The sequence below is a fragment of the Hypanus sabinus genome, chromosome 5 (assembly GCF_030144855.1).
Source record: "Hypanus sabinus isolate sHypSab1 chromosome 5, sHypSab1.hap1, whole genome shotgun sequence".
NCBI lineage: Eukaryota > Metazoa > Chordata > Chondrichthyes > Myliobatiformes > Dasyatidae > Hypanus > Hypanus sabinus.
The window spans coordinates 96,068,674-96,088,958 of record NC_082710.1 but is presented as its reverse complement, the minus strand read 5'-3'; the positions used below and the strand labels follow the sequence as shown (position 1 = coordinate 96,088,958).

The 20,285-nt window shown below is 38.1% G+C and overlaps 1 protein-coding gene across 1 annotated transcript in view; it reads left to right on the top strand.

The window, feature by feature from the left end:
* The window catches only part of LOC132394768 (low-density lipoprotein receptor-related protein 1-like), a 1,611,265-nt gene that overhangs the window by 795,301 nt on the left and 795,679 nt on the right, over positions 1-20,285 (top strand). Inside the window, exon 15 of the mRNA XM_059971176.1 lies at positions 12,930-13,052. Coding sequence (XP_059827159.1) covers positions 12,930-13,052 — 123 coding nt within the window. The remainder of the gene's footprint in view (positions 1-12,929; positions 13,053-20,285) is intronic.

Below are 20,285 nucleotides of genomic sequence, written 5' to 3'. Positions count from 1 at the left end.
AACCAATAATATAAAGCAGGACACTAAATGTTTTTTCATTTATATGAAAAGTAAAAAGGGAGATGGGAATTGATATTGGACCACTGGAAAACGATGCTGGTGATGTAGTAATGGGGGTCAAAGGATTGGCAGATGAACATAATAAGTATTTTGCATCAACCTTCAGTGTAAAAGTGTCCTGACTCTGAGTCAAAATTAGGTCAATTTGATGGGCAAGTAATTTATTGTAATATATGCTTGTTTTTTACAAAATGGATCTTCTCTTTACTCTTGGAAAATAAAACAGAATTAAGGTTTCCTTTACCATTAAGTAGAATAAGAATCAGGTTTAATATCACCAGCATTATATTGTGAAATTTGGTAACTGTGGTAGTTCTACAATGCAACACATAATAATATAAATAATAGAGAAATAACTGATTTACAGTATATATATATTAGACAAATTAAGTAAGTATTGCAAAAATAGAAATAGAAAAGTAGTGAGCTAATTCATGGGTTCAATGTCCATTCAGAATCATGATGGCAGGGGAAGAAGCTGTTCCGGAATTGTTTGCTTCCAAGATGTAGCAACAGTTTGAGCCACATTTGAAAAGTTAAATCAGCTTTTGAATTACCCCTAACTACTAATTCCAATCCTCTAAGATTACTTGCCACCAAAGACTTAAACTACTAAGGGGTCAGTTAACATATTAAAATTCAATATGAAATATTGTCACAGCAATTCAGAAGAAATAAGTGCTGATGGAAAGATAGGACTTCAGATTATGAGGTGATGATAAATGGAATGTGTAGCTTGTGCAAGAATGAAAATGATACAACGATTTCAGACACATTTCTGGATGAAAAATATGTTTTCAAGATATCCACTGCAGGAATGACAACGCGGCTAGTAATAAAGCTTTGATTTGGTGGATTATCTTACAAACAGATACAAGCAATTGATGGGGTTTGGAAGAAGAGAAGATTGAATGAGGGGTTTTGGAAAAAATCCATTCTGATAATAAAATGATTTCTGGATTCTTAAAATTTAAAACCTAAATCAACTTCTTTAACAAAAAGATCCATTAATGTATGTGAAAGGAGAGTTATGGATTTTTAGAGAAAAAGACTGGAGATACTGAACTAAAAAAAACTTCAGTTGTGTTACAAAGCACTTTGGTTACTCAAATTATGTGCTGAAAAATCAATTATGCAATCAATAAATATTTTAAATATATCTGCCAGAATTACAGCAGTAAAATAAAAGGATCTCACACTTTAGGCGAGATAATGAGATTATCTTAAAATGTCACAATGTTTCTGCTGTGGAAATGTAATGAATTTTGTATTAACCTTGTTCGTAAGTCAGGGACAAGGTAAGGACATACGTCCCATCAGTGTAATCCTTCTAGCAGGGGCTATTTTCCAACAGAGCATCTGGCATCAAACTGAGTGATATTTCTGTTTCTTCCATCATTTCTGTTGGATATGGAAATGTTTCTCACTCTCTGAGCTCTTCCTGATGTAAAACCTTAAATCTACTTTTACTAATTTCCATTTATATCCTGCAGGATGTTTGCAAATACTTCTTGCTTATGAAAAATTCAGTGTGTTATTATTTCCAGTTTCCATTGCTCAGGCACCTTGTGCTAAGTCCAATTATTCACAAATAGAAGTTTCATTGGATCTGATGATTCTTGAGCTTGTATGTTTTACTTGAACTTTCTGTGAATATTTCAAGTATCAGAGGCAGATTTCATATGGATATCAAATGCAAACTGATCTATTTGTGGAAAATTTGAAACAATATCTTCAAAGTAATTAGAAGCTTTATTTCAAAGACAATTTGTAATAGAAGGATATGATATTCAGAGGTACTCTCAATTGTCCTCAATTCAGTGCACATAAAAGAATACACTCCAGACAAGCTGTTCACCATGGATCACGTACACTCCAGACAGCCTTTTTACAATGGATCCTGTACACTGCAGACAGCCTGTTCCAAAAGGATCCTGTACACTGCAGACAGCCTGTTCACCATGGATCCTGTACACTCCAGACAGCCTGTTCACCATCAATCCTAAACACTCCAGACAGAATGTTCACCATGGATACTGTACATCCCAGACAGCCTTTTCAGCATGGATCCTGTATACTCCAGACAGCCTGTGCATAAAGGATAAAAGAAAAAGATAAAAGTAGAATTAATAAATGATAAATGGTGAGGTATAAATACAAACTTCCCAAAGATTCATGGAAAATGTTATTGATAGCTAACCGCAAATGTAAATTACTGTAATGCTCCCCACCCAAAAGTAAGTTACATAAATATGCATTGAAATGTTGCACCACAAGTAAAAAAAAATATATAGGTATAGGTATTCTAAATGGAAATTCAGTACACCAAAATGAGTTCATGGCTATAATAATGGAGTAACATGAGGAGAAGAAATATCATAACAATCAGTTTTGTTTCAGTCTGGAATGAGAACAGCAAATGTTGGGGATATATACTCAACAGGGCAGGTAGCTTTTGTGGAAAATGAAGCTCAATGTCTTGGGTCAAAGACCCATCATATCCACTAATGAACTGTCTTTCCTTCAATTCTGGACATACTATATCAGTTGGAATGTCAAAGTGTTCGTAATATGATAAAAATTGACATTTGCTCTAAAATTCACAAAGAGCTAGTAGGGCAGAATAAAAGAGCATCGGAATCAGTATCAGGTTTGTTATCACTGATATATGTCAGGAAGTTTATTGTTCTGTGGCAACAGTACAGTGCAAGACAGGAAAATATACATTTCAAAAATAAATATATAAATGGTGTTAAAGAAGAATATCAAGTTAGTGTTCATGGGTTCATAGAACATTCTGAAATCTGATGGCATAAGGAAAGATGCAGTTCCTCACGTACTGTGTGTAGGTCTTTAGCCTTTTGTATCTCCTCCCCAATGGTTGTAATGAAAATAGATCATACCATGACTGTTTTGTTTTGTTCATTGTGTACCAAGTCATATGAAGAGGGCAATCATAGTCTTTCCATGACCATGACTGTTCTTGGCAAAATTTTCTGCAGTTTGATGTTGACTTCTTCTGGGCAGCATCTTTACAAGATGGATGACCCCAGACATTATCAATACACTTCAGAGGTTTTCTGCCTGGTGTCAGTGGTCACATCAGTCCATTCCTAGAAAATTATAGATAAGGGGAAGGATAAATCATGCCAAGATTGCTTACTTTGGAATATAGGAGGCTGAGGTCAGAATTAATTATGAGAGTACAGATAAAGAAAATAGGAAAGAGCTATTGCCCAATAAAGCAATGGAGGTTACCTCAGTAAATATATTTATGACAAGGTTGGATAGATTTTTGCATAGTAGAGAAAATAAGGGTTACAGGGAAAAGACAGGTAGGTGGAGATGAGTCCATGGAGAGATCAGCCATGACCCTATTGAATGGAGGAGCAGGCTCGATGGGCCAGATGGTCTACTCCTGCTCCTATTTCTTATGTTCTTAATGAATAGCATGTGAGTAGAATATTGACACACCTTTTCTGGAATGCTGTCTTAAGTGGGACATCAAGAGCTCTCAAAGAACAAGTCTATCTCTTCAGACAACTGTTCAAGTAACCTGATCTGCTGATCATGAGATGATCCTTCTGTACACATGTTGAGGTATATCATTAATATCACACCAATCATTATTCTTCAAGGTCATTCATTATGTGTGATGTGCTTTGAAGTGAGTCTGATAGGTATTCAAAACTTCCTCTTACATCTTTGGAATAGTATTAGAAGCATCAAAAGTGAAAACAAAAAAAAAATAATTATTTTATAAATAAGACTTTGTTCCTCTGGGCATTGTATTAACTAAGTAATCATGCAGCAATTTCTTTAAAATCTCAAGAATACATCAGAGCTGTGGTGCAACTACCACAGCAAAAATTGACCTAAGCCTTAATATTTGTGTATGGTAATCTCAGTAACACCTCCTGTGGGTTATACAGTAAAACATACACAAATGAAGAACATAACCCCTTGCAACCGATTATGAAGGACTAATAATGATTTAGCAGTTGTGATTAATCTTCAATGAAGCACAAAAGTGTCATTATCAAGTTGCTTCCATTTCAAGATTGATGGATGCTACTGGGATGAAAACTATTTGTTGCATGAATCAATAAAACCCCTGCAGCTGCAAGAAAAGATTCTTTTTTTTTAATGTACTGTAACTTGTTCTTCTTTTCAGCTCTCATGTGTCCATCTGCTTGAAGGCTTTTGTACTGAAGGCAAAAAGATAAAACATGTTTTTGATTGTTAATCTGAAAATAAATATACAATGCTCCTCAAGGGTTAAAAAGGGATTGGCTGTGATTTCTTTTTGTTCTGACTTAGTTCAAGCAGAAGGAATCAAACATTGGCCAAGACACAATTATGCGTGTGAAGCATGCTGTGCTAAAGCTGAATTATTACTGTTGGTTACCCTGGTTTTCAACTGAAGAACAGAGGTTGAGAAATTTTGGATGAGTAACCTTATTTTTTTCATTATTCCACCACCTACCTAAACAATTTTGTTCCTGTTTTTCTGAAGTAGGCATGATTGCATCTATTTCTGGCCAAATTCTTGGTTACAAATTGGATATGTGACCAAACACCTCAGTTTTTATATATATTTGTCTACATCTGACACATTCTCCACATCAGGCATGCATCCGGTGATGGAGATTCAAGAGACTATAATTTAGAGCAAAAGAAAGCAAACTGCTGGTAGAACTCAGCAGGCTGAGAAGCAGCTGTGGAGCAAAGAGAATGCTCCATGTCCATGTTTCCACTGAGGGGTGAAGGGTCTCAACCCAAAACATCCTCTCTTTATTCCTCTTCATAGATGCTGTCTGACTTGCTAAGGTGCTCCACATATTGTGTGTGTTATTCAATGTTTCAAGGTCCTGCTTCAGGTCTACTGAGTTCGTTCAGTAACTGGTTTCCTACAACACATCAAGAGATCCCCATTGCATCTGCTTTCCACAGCTAGTCCATGTTTTCCCAGCAACACTGGTGGTGGGATATTCTTAGGATTATGTTGTGTGTTTAATATTTCAGAAATATTTGAGTCATGTTGGAAATTAAACATATCATTTGATTAAGCATTCCTTGTTTATTTAAATAATTCATTATGGGTCTTGTGTAAAAGTACATGAATGGCACGCATCATTATGCCACCATGTCATAAGTGCATCTTTCACTAAAAGTAAAAACAAGATGTAGACATTTTCCTGGGTTCCCCTCTTTTACTTTCAATTAGCTTTATGTTTAGGAGTTACACAACATAACAGTGGCAACAAGGAAGGTTTAAATGAAACCAAGTTAATTATCCACCTTTTGAAGATCAGAAAGATGTTCAAGTTCTAAAAAAGTGTTGTGAGACATTTGAGTTTTAAAAAAGCACAGCACGTTGATTTTCTTCACAAGGGAAGATGGTCAAGTTAAAAAATAAGGCAGAAATGGACAAAATTCATTGGTTCTAAAACAGTGAATACTGGGTGATAATAATCGTAAATAAAAAAAACAGCAGAAATAACTGGCTACATCATAAAATATATGTATTCGATTGCACAAGAGATCATGGGATATTGTATACTGACGAAACTGATAACTATTTTGAAACAATTGAAATACCCAATGAAAAGAGACAGCCAGTTTTAATGAGTGCATTGGGTAGAAAGGAATATAGTTTGCTTAGAAGTTTAACTGCTCCAACCAAACCAGCTGAAATGACCTTTGCTGATATCATGAAAGTAATGCAGGAACATTTAGAACCAAATCCATTGTTGATTACAGAATGCTTTAGATTTCAGAAGTAGATTCAAAAGGACAGGGAGTCCATTTCAGCTATTGCAGTTGAACTGAAGAAATTGCCTGAGCATTATCAGTTCAGTGATGTGCTTAATGATGCACTGAGTGATTGTTTAATTTGTGGAATCTTACAAGGAAATATTCTAAAACAGATCCTAAGTGGAGCACAACTTACATTTAAAAGAGCAGTTGAACTAACTGTATCAAAACAGCTGAAAGAGATGAAACTGAGTTGAAATCAGGAAAGAAAGTGAGCGTGAACAAAGTTGCAATATCCAAGCAGAAACCTGTCTGGAGAATATATTATGTTACTATTGTGGCAAGGCCTCACATACATCAGACAAAAGCAGAGTTAAAGGTGAAATTTGCAGAAAATGCAACAAAGTAGGACACATAAAAATAGCATGTTAGGCAGACAAAAATAAATGAACTACACAGAGTTGCAAGATCTAAAGTCAAGCTGCAGTTTCAAAAAGAACAATAATCTGCACACTTTGATGAAACATCTGATAATGATGAGAGTGACACAGGACTGGGTAGCCTTGAGTTTTAATATGTGAAAACTAACAAAAGATAAGCGATGTAGTTTACACTAAAAGTGAATGGCAAATTAATTAAGATAGAATTATACACAGGCTTAGCTGTTTCAGTCATTCCACAAAATGTGTTTGAATGGCATTTCAAAAGCAGTGAACTGAAGCCTGAAGACATCCGGCTAAGAACTTATGTGGATAAAACATAACTCCTGTAGGAATGACATTTGTAACAGTGAATTACAACAACCAACAAGCCAAATTGAGCTTGAATGTGATAAAAACAGAAGGGCCAGCATAGTGGGTGCATGATTAGCTGAGACAAATACAACATTCTTAAAGATCCACCACTGTTTACATTTCACAACCCTGCAACTTAGTCAACTGAAAACCAATTAAGAACGGTACAGGATGACAACAGAGAAGTGTTCAAGAATGTCATCGAAAAACTTAAACATATCAGGGGTAGGATAATGTTAGATGCAACTGCTGAACTCAAATTCTGCAAAGTCTGTCTGGTTCCTTATACTAGCCATGATAAAGTAGCCAGTGAGCTAGACCACACTGAGGTTGAAATAATTCTTTCCAAGTTGAGAGGAGCCCAAGGACAACATCAGAGGTCACAGTAACCAAGAAGAATAAGTCTTTCAGGTCTTTAAGATCACCATCAACCCAGTACTGAAAGTAGATCAAAACACTCTGCCCAGGATAGAGACACAAAGGGGACTTAGCTGAGGTCTACCTATATAACTACAGATGGAGGTGGAAGAAGAATCGGAAGGGCTTCTCACCAGAAACACTCACAAATGGGTTTATCACTATAATAGGCTTATTTTTGGAATAGCATCTGCACCTGCCCTCTGGAAGAAGCTGTGGACCAGGTGATGCAAGGCTATCCAGGCAGTCAGTGTTACCTGGATGACATCATTGTTACTGGTGAGGGTGACGGGGAGCACCTCCAAAATCTCAAACAGCATTAAACCAGTAAGAAGATTATGGGCTCAGAGCACAATACAACAATTGTAAATTTGCTAAACCAGACATCACTTACTGTGGTTACACCATTGACGCACAAGTATTACAACAGTGTGTTGCGAAAATTCAAGCAAGGCCAAAGGACGTGTCACAGTTGTGGTCCTTTTTAGGATTTGTCACTTAATCTAACAGGGTCCTGCCAAAGTTGTTCTCCACTGTTCTCCACCCCTTGAGTTTATTGCTACAGATAGGGAAGGAAAGAGCAATGGACTGTGTGAGATTGTTTTCCGAAAGGTAAAGGAAATAATGATGTCAGACACTGTTCTGACATATTATGATCCACAGCATCCTGTGTAGCATGCCTGTGATGCCTCATCTTATGACAGAGGTACAGTCATGTCACATGTTATGAGTGATGAATGCAAATGCCTTTGTGTCATGCTCCCTTACTGCTGCAAAACAAAGCTACACACAGATGGACAGAGAGTCCTTGAATCAGGTTTGGGGTGTTAAACATTTACCAGTGCTTGAATGGAAGAGAAAGCTTAGCCTTATTACTGATCATCAATCACTAATGTCCATTTTTAATCCACTGAAGGGTGTTCTGCAAAGAGCAGCATCACAAATGCAGAGATGTGTTCTGTTTCTTGGAGGACTCAATTACAAGATCCAATTCATGAGGATAACTAATTGTTCAAAAGCTGATGGGTTGTTCTGTTTACCCTTGGAAGAAGAAATACCTGAAATATTTACAAAAGAGGACACTCCCTTTGATATATTTTTCCTATTATGGCAGAGATGATCCGAAAGGAAACCAGAAAAGATACCATGCTGTCTGAGGTCTGCATGGTAACCTAAAATGGCTGGAATGAACATCAGAAATTAAATTTCCTCATTCTTCCAGCGCCAGGATGAACTTGCCCTTGACGGGGTTTGCCATATGTGAGGATTGAGAGTTGTTGTTCCATCCAAGCCATGAGCTAAAATGTTGGAGAATCTACATGGCCATCATCTAGGCGTGGTCAAAGTGAGAGCATTGGCTGGAAGCTTTGGTGGGCTGGAAAAGATGAGCAGATCAATCAGTTTGGGTTGGGTTGGGTTGTTGGGTTGGCAAGAGCAATGTCTCTCCAACCCTGGGAAGATGCCTGTATTACTGGCAGAGGATTTATGTGATTTTTGCCAGACTATTTATGGGCATAAATTGGTTGGTAACAGTGGATGCAGCTGCAAAGTGGCAGGGAGTATTCCGAATGTCCTCCACTACAGCCTCGTTCATTCTTGATGTGTTGAGAAGCTTTTTCTCAAGGACTGATTTTCCAGATTCACTCACCAAGTGACATTGGACCACAGTTTATGGAGGAAATGCTGAAAATGAATAGAATAAGACATAATACATCTGCACTATGCCATCCAACTTGGTGGAAAGGTTGCCAGGAATCTAAAAAAACATTATGAACAATATTAACAGGACAAACTACACTGACAAAGAATCAGTAGCTCACTAATTTCCTCCTTGCATATCACAATGCAGCACACTCCAACCAACAACTCACCAGCTCTGCTCTTCCTGGGTCATTCCTTGTGGTCAGGCTTGGATCCGCTCAAACTCAATCTCAAAAGATGTTTGCAGGGCAAACAGCTGAGACAAATCCAGGGACCTTCAAACAAGACGTTCTGATGTTTCACTCCTGGACAAGCAGTCCCTGCTAGGGATTACAGAGATGATCAGAAATGGATACTTGGAAAGATTAAGGCCAGAACTGGAGCACTCTTCTACACAGTGGATTTTGCATCTGATCATCTGAAGATGACACATCAATAATTTGAGGAGAACAGGGTCAGTTGTCAGAGAAGAAAGATGTCCAGTGTTGTCCAAACCATTTCCTGCAGTCCCAGAATCATTTCCAACATCCACCATGGAGGAGTCCCTGGAACGGATTATTTCAAAGCCACAAGACTCTCCTGCCAGGCAAAGTGACCCCACCCCATCAGGAAAGGTGTTATCAAGCAATCCTCTACAGCGATTAAATCCTTAGACTTGAATGGGATCATTTAAAATTTACAATGCTGTGGATATATATATATATAGTAGCTAATTTACAAGTATACTTTATATACAGTATATGTACATATATATATATATATATATATATATATATGGAATGCATTCTATATTGAGTTGGAGTTTATACTAAACAGGCAGGGGCATTTTACATTTGATATTTCAGTAATATTTGAATAATATTGTAAATATATTGTTTGATAAAGCATTCTTTCTTTAAATAATTCACTATGGGTTACACGTAGAAGTACTTGAATGGAATACATCATTATTGCACCAAACCATGAGTGCACACCTCATCTTTTGTATTTTTATTATTTGTACCCTTTGGGCAATTTTTAATTCACTTCTTTCAACAGACTTCCATTGTAGAGTAGTGGCTAGCGTGCTTGGGTATCTCACTTTGGAGTTAGTTCAATACTGGTGGCTTCTGTACGAAAGTTTGTAAGTTTGCTCAATTGTGCGCATTGGTTTCCTCTGGGTGCTCGGCTTCCTCCCACAGTCTAAAGATGTACATGATAGGAGGTTAATTGGTTGCTACAAATTGTCCCATAATTAGGCTAGAATTAAACAGGTGGGTTGTTGTACGGGGCGGATCGAAGGGCCAGAAGGGCCTATTCTGCACTGTACCTCCATAAATAAATAAATAAAATCTGCAGATCCACCCTCGAGACTCATCACAAACTTGTTGCATTTCCTTCAATCATTGGAAGCGATTAAGCCTGCACTTTTTATTTGGATTTTAACTTTGTGTATCTTTCTCTTTTGCCCTGTTGCTTCCGATTCCATTGAAACAAAACTTGTAGTCTTGCATCACTGAAGGCTTCTTTTCACACCTGATGATCATCCATTTATACTTTTTCCCACAAAACCAAACCTGACAAAAAAAACAAACAACTTTGTCCTATACACCTGACTAAAGCACTAATGTGTAGTTGAATTAAATATTTACTAAGATTTGCCTGCCCAAAGAATAGATGCCCAAGAAAGTACTGTTTTGAGAGTTTCTTGCTATCAATATGCTTTGATACTGGTTTCCATCTTATCAATGAAGTCCAGTGTTTAAGAGTGCTAATTCCCCAACTAACATGTGGAAGATTTTCCCAGTTAACTTGGCATAGGAAGAGCAGATACATTTGCTTCAATGGGAGAAGTAGCTTCAAAGAAAGAAAACATTTTCAGGCAATTCATGTTTTCTAAGGCTTTTGCATTGGAATTAATTTTGTTGATAAATTTTGAATGGTCTTGATTGCTTGTGAATATAAGGGAGATTCACCAACATTTAAATTACTTGATAGCATGTCACCTGGAATTGATTAATGTTTCATGTCATTTGTAATAAACAATTAATGGAGAATGAAATAATTGTTAGTCCCGATCTGATGCAACACAAAAAACACAATAAATATAAACATACAAGATAGCTTATACATAAATTGATTTGATGTCCATTAAAAGACATCAGACTGGTATGTCTGCCTTGTAGCAAGGCTGAACTTTTTTTTTACAAAAAAAAATATGAAATATGTATAGTGTAGTTTTTATCTGGAAAAAAATTATCTAAACTATATCCATTAACATGTTAGATAAGAGCCTCAAATCAAAACTTATACTGTCCATTTCCCTCAATAGATGCTGCCTGACCTGCTGGTTTCTTATAGTGCTTTGCGGTTTCCTCCATAAATCGGTTGTTAACCATAAACCATTGATCTGCACCAACATGCCGTCACTCATATTATTTTCTCCTTTCATAAGGATGCAATTTATAGTGTTGAATTTAGAACTGTGAATCAATTTTAACATTTTCTTTCCAAATTATGAAACAAAAATATAATAGTATTTTTAAAAAGTATCTTTGTTGCTCAGAAATATTTGGTCTTATGTTTGTTCCATTGGCTGAAAACTTAAAAATTGATTCACAGTTTGACACTAGGATACTGAAAGGTGAAAACCAGAGGGATTTTTACTGAGCACTGCTTTCTTTGCAATATATTATTGGTTTATTTTTGTCACGTGAACCAGGATCTTACATGCTGTCATACAGTTCAAATCCTGACATAGTGCACTGTGTTATAACAAGGTAAAGCAATAACAATGCAAAATAAAGTGCAAAAGCAACAGAGAACATGCAGTGCAGGTAAGTAATGTGTAAGATCAAAACAAGATAGATTATGAGGTTACAGCAAGAGTCTATCTTATCACAGAGGAGGTCCATTCAAGAGTCTGATAAGAGTGATTGCAGATAACATGATCCAGATAATTAAATATAATACATAATTTTAATATATTATAATATCCATCATCAAGGATACACACAAGCCTGGACAGGCTCTCTTCTCACTGCTGCCATCAAGAAAAAGGTACAGGAGCCTTAAGACTCACATCACCACGTTCAGGTACAGTTATTACCTCTCAATCTTAAGGCCCTTGAACCAAAGGGAATAACTTTACTCAACTCACCCCATCACTGAACTGTTCTCATAACCTATGGGCTCACTTTCAAGGACTGTTCATCTCATGTTCTCAATATTTATTGCTTATTTATTATTATATATTTTCTCAGCTCAAGCTGGTAAAAACAGGCATACTGACATAGCCAAGCACCTCATTTCTCAATTACCAGGACTATTCTGATGGGGTTTAGTATTGTGGCTTTCTGGAGATCTACATAAATATCACACTGTAGGCCTAGTTGTTTAATTCTATTGTGTAGTGACTTTGTGATGATACCAGTTGTCGATATCATCCCGAAGTTATTATTATTATTTATTTTTTATTTGCAGTTTGTTTGAAAACACTGATTTTCCATCCTTTTGGGTGCAGTCTTTCATTAATTCTATTGTGTTTCTTGTAGTTACTGTGAATGCCCGTAAGAAAATGAATCTCAGGGTTGCATATGGTGACATTTGTGTACTTTGATAATAAATTAACTTCGAGCTTAGAGCTTTGAAACCCACGTAGCAGCTATATATACATTGCGATGTTTAAAGCTAAACACCATGAATAACATTATTTACAAAAATAAAATTCTCCCCAAAAGTTTTTGCTTGGATTGAGTATTTGGACTGACTGTGTGGAATTGCCTAAATATGCTGGGAACTGTTTTTGACAGTAATGTGTGTGTTTCAGTCTTTCCAAGATTGTGACCCTGGATGGTATGTCCAACTGGCATGTAGACAGAGATGAGATTACATACCCAATTTGCAGGTTGCTGTTCTAAGCTTATTTAAAGTGTATTAAATATGCCCTGGTCCATAATAATGAACCAGAGTCTTTTAACAAAGAGATATTGTACTAGCCAAATGTTGGACAATGGAAGAGGAGGAATACAATACTTAAATTTTGTCCACAAATAGTAAAAAAATACTATTTTACAGTATTTCAGTAATAATAGGATATGTGCTATATTCAGAATGTTTATAAAACCTTTGCCAATTGCAGAGATATGAAACCAAACATATTTATCAAGTATGTACAAGTCCTTTAACCATAGTTTCTGACTTTGTGCTTTATCTTTTCAGGTGAAAATTCAACTCGGGGAAACAATGGTGGATGCAATGGCCTGTGTTTAATCATCCCTGGAGGCAGAGTTTGTGCTTGTGCTGATGGTCAATACTTAGATGAGGACAATGTTACCTGCAAATGTAAGTTCATCATTTTTCATCTCTCTCTTTCCAATTGTCATTGAAATTTATTTCTAAACTTTATCCCTAACTAGCCTGGACTTTACAAGAAGATACTGTACTGTACAAAGATAAGGAAATAATTGAAAAAAATAGCAGATCTCTTTAGGTAGCCCTTCTGGTCTTGCATTTCTCACATGGCGAATGAAACTTTCTGCATGCAGGGACAAACTGTTTAATTTGTTGATGATTTGTGATTGTTGCAGAATTATTGGCAAGTATTCACACTTCAGACCTAATGATGGAATTGAAGCAGCTGAAGTAATAAAGTCACAGTTTTTATGAACTCTGGTAAAGATGTCATGAAACTGGGGGGACTGACTTTTCACATTCTCCATGTAGAACAGATTATATTTTGTTCTATTATTTTACCAACTTCCTGGGCAATTGTGGACATTGTTGTGTAGATGCCGGTATTGTAATTTTATTGGATTTGGCTGGAGGCATTATTGTTCTGGAAGAAAGGTATACAGTACTAGAACTGTGATGTTATGTGACCTATAGCCTACAATATGTTGCATTCAGTGCAATTGTTTCTTGATATCAGGGGAATTGAATAGATTTATCTGGAGACTAGCTTCAGAACTAGCAGTGATCTTAGGAGGAAATCAATTTGGTTCACCTATTTGCCTTTTCTTGTGAAGTTGGTTGTGAATTCTTCAGCCTTTTCTTTTGCTCTACATTTGTATGCTATACTGTACCTCACTGAAGATGAGGGTGTTTAAGATCCCAAACATTTTGAGGATCACAGACAAAATACTGGAGGAACTCAGCAAGTCAGGCAGCATCTATGGAAATGAATAAGCAGTTGATGTTTCAGGCCGAGACCCTTCTTCAGCACTGAAATGGAAAGGGGAAGATACCAGAATAAAAAATGAGGGATGGGAGGGGAAAGAGTCTAGTTAGATGGTGATAGGTGAAGACAAATGGGTGGGAATGGTAAACAGATGGAGAAGAGGGAATGTGATAGGAGAGGAGAATGGATCAGAGGGAAAAGAGGAGGAGGGAACCCAGGGGAAGTTTCAGGCAGGTAAAAATAAGAAAAAATGCCAGAGTGGGGAACAGAAGAGTGGAGGAGGGAAAAATGTACTGGAAGGAGAAATCAATACTCATGCCATCAGGTTGGAGGCTATCCAGACAGAATATAAGGTGCTGCTCCTCCACTATAAGGGAGGCATCATCTTAGGACAAGAAGAAGCAATGGACCGACAGGTCAGAATGGGAATGGGATTTAAAGTTAAAATGTGTGGCTATGGGGAAGTTCTGCTTCTGGTGGATGGAGCATAGATGCTGAATGGAGTGGTTCCCCGATTTACAATAGGTCTCACCAATGTAGAGGAGGACACATTGGGAGCACCAGACACAATGGATAACCCCAGTAGGTTCACAGGTGAAGTGCTGCCTCACCTGCAAGGACTGTTTGGGGCCCTGAAACGGGGTTAGGGAATTGGTTATTGGGCAGGTGTAGCACTTGGGCCACTAGCAGGGATAAACGCCAGGAGGGAGATTAGCGGGGAGGGATGAGCAAGGGCATCGTAGAAGGAGAAATTCCTGCAGAGAGTGGAGCGTGGGGAAGGTTTGGATAAGTTTAGTGGTAAATCCCTTTGGAGATGGCAAAAGTTGTGGATGATGATGTGTTGCTAATCATTGTTACCTCTGAGAATGTTTGAAGGTCCCTAACAAATTCAGAAAACATTTGTGCTCATTTATTAGAGCAATATGTTATGGATCCAGGAAATAGGCAATCTTAGATATGATAGTATGTAACAAAAACTGCTCCTTAACCTCTCTTTGTCAATTCTGATGAAGGATCTCCTACCTCAGACTTCAGCTGCCTTCTCTTTCCACTTGATTTGACTTGCTTTTCCAATATTTCTGTTTTTATAACAGGCCATGCAGCAGGTTTAATAATAGTGATGATAGAATGATAAAATGTTTTATTCAATTTGAGAGAACTTGGGTTAGAGGCCACTCTGTTTTTAAATTAAATAAAGGGAGTTACAACAGAAGGCAGTGGCTGACCTGAAGGAGGTAATTCGTGACATGAATCGATCCCAGTACAGAGAAAAGATTGAAAGCGAGGGTTGAATGAATCAAGATTAAGCAAGGTACTTAAGGAGAATAATAGGTAAAGAGTAAATGTAAAAAGGTAAAAGTTAGGAGTAGATAGGGAAAGCAGGATAAATTCAGAAGGAAAGGAAGACATAAAAAGTAATGAACAGAGGAAAGGTAAACTGGGCGCAAACTAGGAAGGAATATAAAAACTGAAAATAAACATCTCCTTTAATTGTAGGAAGAGATAAACACAAGTGGATATTGTCTGCTTGTCCACCCTCTACACACACACACACACACACACACACACTTTTGTATCACTCTTTCTGGTAGACAACCAAGCTAACAGGACAACGGGCAAAGACATTCCTTTCTCAGAAGGCTGTGCCTTCACAGCTGCTTGCTATGGGCTCAGATTACTTGGGTACATTTAGGGCTGGAACATGTAGATTTCTAAGCAACTACTGAAGTAAGAGTTCAGAGGAAAGGGCAGGAAAGTTGACCAGAAATATTGGATTATTATGTACCCCATAACTGGGTTTCTTACCAGCAAAAATAGAAGTATCCGTTGGAGTCTGGTACTATTTTCAGAACAGTGTTTATTAGTAAAATATACAAATCAATAACAACAATGCAAATATACAGATAATACACATTAGCAATAACTAAACCTAAAAGTGTGGGTATAATAATAATCAAAAATAAACAAGCTCTATCGATGTCTAGGGGATAATGAATTGTCATATGTGAATATAAAGTTCAGTTCAGTTCATACAAGCTGAGGTAGTTGTTGGTCAATGTGTTGTAATTGTTGGAGAGAGAGAGATCAAACAGTGACAGCCAGTCAAACCTTCCTTTACGTTCTTGATCCGTCGATGTGTTGTTGTGGCTATGCAGCTATGACCCCTCTGTCCTTTAGCTAGACCTTTCTTCTATGGTGGACTCATCACCCAGGCAAGGGTGGACGCACACACAAGCCCCCACCGGCCTTGCTATAAACACTGTGAGTTAAAATTGACCGATCCTTCGTTCGGCCTCAGATGACCCACACTTTTCTCGTGGGTTCCAACACTTAAACAGTGCTCACTTGTGTGTCTCTTGGTGTGTCTGAGGGGTGTCTCCCCAGACCTCACTTTTATCCCTACTCACGAGGTCTCAGGTGTCAATCAGTATTGAATGGCTTAGCCCATCAAACCAGCCCACTCCGGCTGTCCACTGAGGAATTTTAATGAACAGAATAGTACCAAGTAAACAGCCCTCTCTGGAGCCGTGAGTCTTATAAGAGTCATAATATGGTCTCTCTCCCCTGGTGTTATCTCACCCTTGTCTGAAGCAAATGTTCCAGTCCCAGTATGTTTTTGTTCCATCTCTTTCTCTCTCATTAACAGCCTGGCAACAGTAATGGTTTGTAATTCTCCCAGGGGAGGGGGACATGGGCAACCCTGCACCCTTCTGCCCATCAGAGCTGTTCATCCTTCGTAACAGGATCAACTACATTCTTGTTCAATGGTGGAGCAGGCTTGCAGACTCTTCTTGTGCCATTTAAGTAGTTTTTGTGGTCCTTATTTTTGAGTTTAAATGTTTTCCAATGTCCACACTATTAAGTAATACAAATTCCACACCTATTAATGTCACTTTCTCCACGGCAGAGGAGGCCCAAACTAGGAGCAATAGATTTAGCATGAAAAGGGAAAGAGTTGAAAAGATCTGAGGGGTAACTTTTTCATGCAGATGATTGTGAGTATTCAGAATGAGCTATCAGGCAATGTGGTAGAGGCTGGTACAGTTGGTATCACTAAGAAGCACTTGGATAGGCACATGGTGGGGCAGGGCTTAGAAAGATATGGGCTGAATGCAGGAAATTCAGTCAAACTGAGTGGGCACATGGGCAGTATGGGCTGGTTAGGTTGAGGTGCCTCTATCCATGCAGCATTGTTATATGATATATGACTTTCTATGGTGTAATTTGTTCACAGGCTTCTAAATTGTTAGTCCAAGCTCTGGACTATGAGTTTTGTTACTAAATTGCCATGCCATCTCTGTTCTTCCTTGTAATTATTATAAAATTTTTCTTATGCATCTCTGGGAGAGAGTTTATACATAAAATTCAACTTTCAGTGAGTGTTTCCATTCACCCTCATTAACTACTTAAGTAGAGCAAATATTTCCTCAGAAATTATAGAATTTCTATGCTTTTAAAAGCCATATTGAGTGTAAAGAAAATCAAAAGTGATATTTTCTCAAAGGACACATCTATATATCAAATAGGTTATTATGGTGCCATAATAGATAGGATTCTGTAGTCCATTATTTATACCTGTGAGCTCAATGCAAGTGTAAAGTGAGCATGATTAGATTAAGTTTATGGTAAGATGCAATTCTATATGATTATCTCAGCTTTTTTCTTAGAGTCAGAATGTTAATATTGAGAATTTCAGTCACCCATGAGGATTTGATCATAAATGTTCATTTGGCAGGCCAGCTCATAGGAGATAACTTCCCCCACAACTCATGAACAATGACAAGAGCTGTGTCAGGTCAAGCAAGTTTAAGAGGGCTGGGCAGGTCTTCTGTATCCAGCAAGCTGAAGCAATTGTAGATGGTCACCACGAGGAAATCTGCAGATGCTGAAAATTCAAGCAACACATACAAAATGCTGGTGGACTGCAGCAGGCCAGGCATCATCTATAGGAAGGAGTACAGTTGACATTTTGGACCAAGACCCTTCGTCAGGACTAACTGAAAGTAGAGGTAGTAAGAGATTTGAAAGTGAGAGGGGGAGGGATGAAGCTAAGAGCTCGAAAGTTGGTTGGGAAAGGAGTGAGTAGCCTCCAACCTGATGGGATAACAACACCTTATATTCCATCTGGGTAGCCTCCAACTTGATGGCATGAACATTAATTTCTCTAGCTTCTGTTAATGCCCTCCTCCCCTTCTTACCCCATACCTTACTTATTTATTTATTTTTTCCCCTTTTCTTTTTTCTCTCTCTCTCTGCCCCTTGCACAGTCACTCCTTGCCTGCTCTCCATCTTCCTCAGGTGCTTCCCTCCACCTTTCTTTCTCCCTGGCCTCCCATCCCATGATCCTCTTCCTTCTCCAGCTGTGTATCCCTTTTGTCAATCAACTTTCAAGCTCTTTGCTACATCCCTCCCCCTCCTGTCTTCTCCTATCATTTTGGATCTCCCCCTCCCCCTTTCAAATCTCTTATCATCTCTTCTTTCAGTTAGTCCTGACGAAGAGTCTTGGCCCGAAATGTCGACTGTACTTCTTCCTATAGATGCTGCCTGGCCTGTTGTGTTCCACCAGCATTTTGTGTGTGTTGCTTAAATGGTCACCAGATAGCCAGCAATCAACAGTCCATGAGGGAAGTTTAAAATCACAGTTGCCATATTTTCTCTGTGAGAAGGCACAAGGCATTAATAAATCTGCAGCTGAGCAACCTGACATTTGACGTTACGGATTCCAGGCTGTTCCTAACTGCAGAAAGGTATGAAACTCAGTCAGGGAAAAAATACAGGAAATGCTTTGGATTGGAAACGCAATGAAATCTGAATTTCACCCAAGGATTTGTTGTCTTTGTAATGAACACAGGATAATTTAGAAGAAATAAATAGTGGAGGATAATAAAGGAAGCATATTGTGGATTTCTATTTCCTTAATAATATGACAGATATTGTAGCTACTGACTATAAAATAAAGGTTTAATTGACATCGACAGTATAGGGCTTGGCAAAGAGAAATCAAAAAGAGATCTAGAATCACTTAATCTCCATTGCCACTGATTCTTTGAATAAAACATTACCTTAATATTATCGCACTGACTATTTTTCATCCACTATAACTGCCTACACAATTATATAGCACCATTCCCCTTTCTTTCCATTTATATTCTCCCTTAGAGCAACATCAATATTAAGGTAATGTTTTATTGGGAGTTCTTGTGCAGGATTCCCTGAAGGTTAAATTGCAGGTTGAGTCAGTGGTGAGGAGGGCAAATGCAATGTTAGCATTCATTTCAAAATGTAAGAGCAAGGATGTGATACTGAGGCTTTATAAGGCATTGGTCAGACTGCACTTGGAGTATTGTAAGCAGTTTTGGGTGCCTTACACAAGAAAATATTTGCAGGCTTTGAGGAGTATCCAGAGGTGGTTCACAAGAATGATTCTAGGAATGAAAGGGTTAATGTATGAGGAGCGTTTGATGCCTCTTTGCCTGTGTTCACTGGAGTTCAGAAGAAATGAGAAGGGGCAACTAATTGAAACTTATCAGATATTGAAAAGCCTAGATAGAGCGGATGTAGAGAGAATACATCGAGTGAACGTAGGACCAGAAGCCACACCCTCAGAATAGATAGACATCCATTTACAACAGAGTCAAGAAGAAAAGCTTACAAAAGGTTCAGAGAGCTAGGTAATGTTAGAGATCTAGAAGATTATAAGGCTAACAGGAAGGAGGTTAAAAAGGAAATTAGGAGGGCCAGAAGGGGCTATGAGAAGGCCTTGGAGAGCAGAATTAAGAAAACCCCCAATGCATTCTACAAGTGTGTGAAGAGCAAGAGGATAAGATGTGAAAGAATAGGACCTATCAAGTGTGACAGTGGGAAAGTGTGTATGGAACCGGAAGAAATAGCAGAGGTACTTAATGAATACTTTACTTCAGTATTCACTATGGAAAAGGATCTCGGTGATTGTAGTGATGACTTACAGCAGACTGAAAAAGCTTGAGCATGTAGATATGAAGAAAGAGGATGTGCTGGAGCTTTTAGCAAGCATCAAGTTGGATAAATCACTGGGACCGGATGGGACGTACCCCAGGCTACTGTGGGAGGCGAGGGAGGAGGTTGCTGAGCCTCTGGTGATGATCTTTGCATCATCAATGGGGGTGGGAGAGGTTCTGGAGGATTGGGGGGTTGCAAATGGCCTTCCTTTATTCAAGAAAGGGAGTAGAGACAGCCTAGGAAATTATAGACCAGTGAGTTTTACCTCAGTGGTTAGTAAGTTGATAGAGAAGATCCTGAGAGGTAGGATTTATGAACATTTGGAGTGGTATAATAGTCCGCATGGTTTTGTCAAGGGCAGGTCATGCCTTACTAGCCTGATTGAATTTTTTGAGGATGTGGCTAAACACATTGATGAA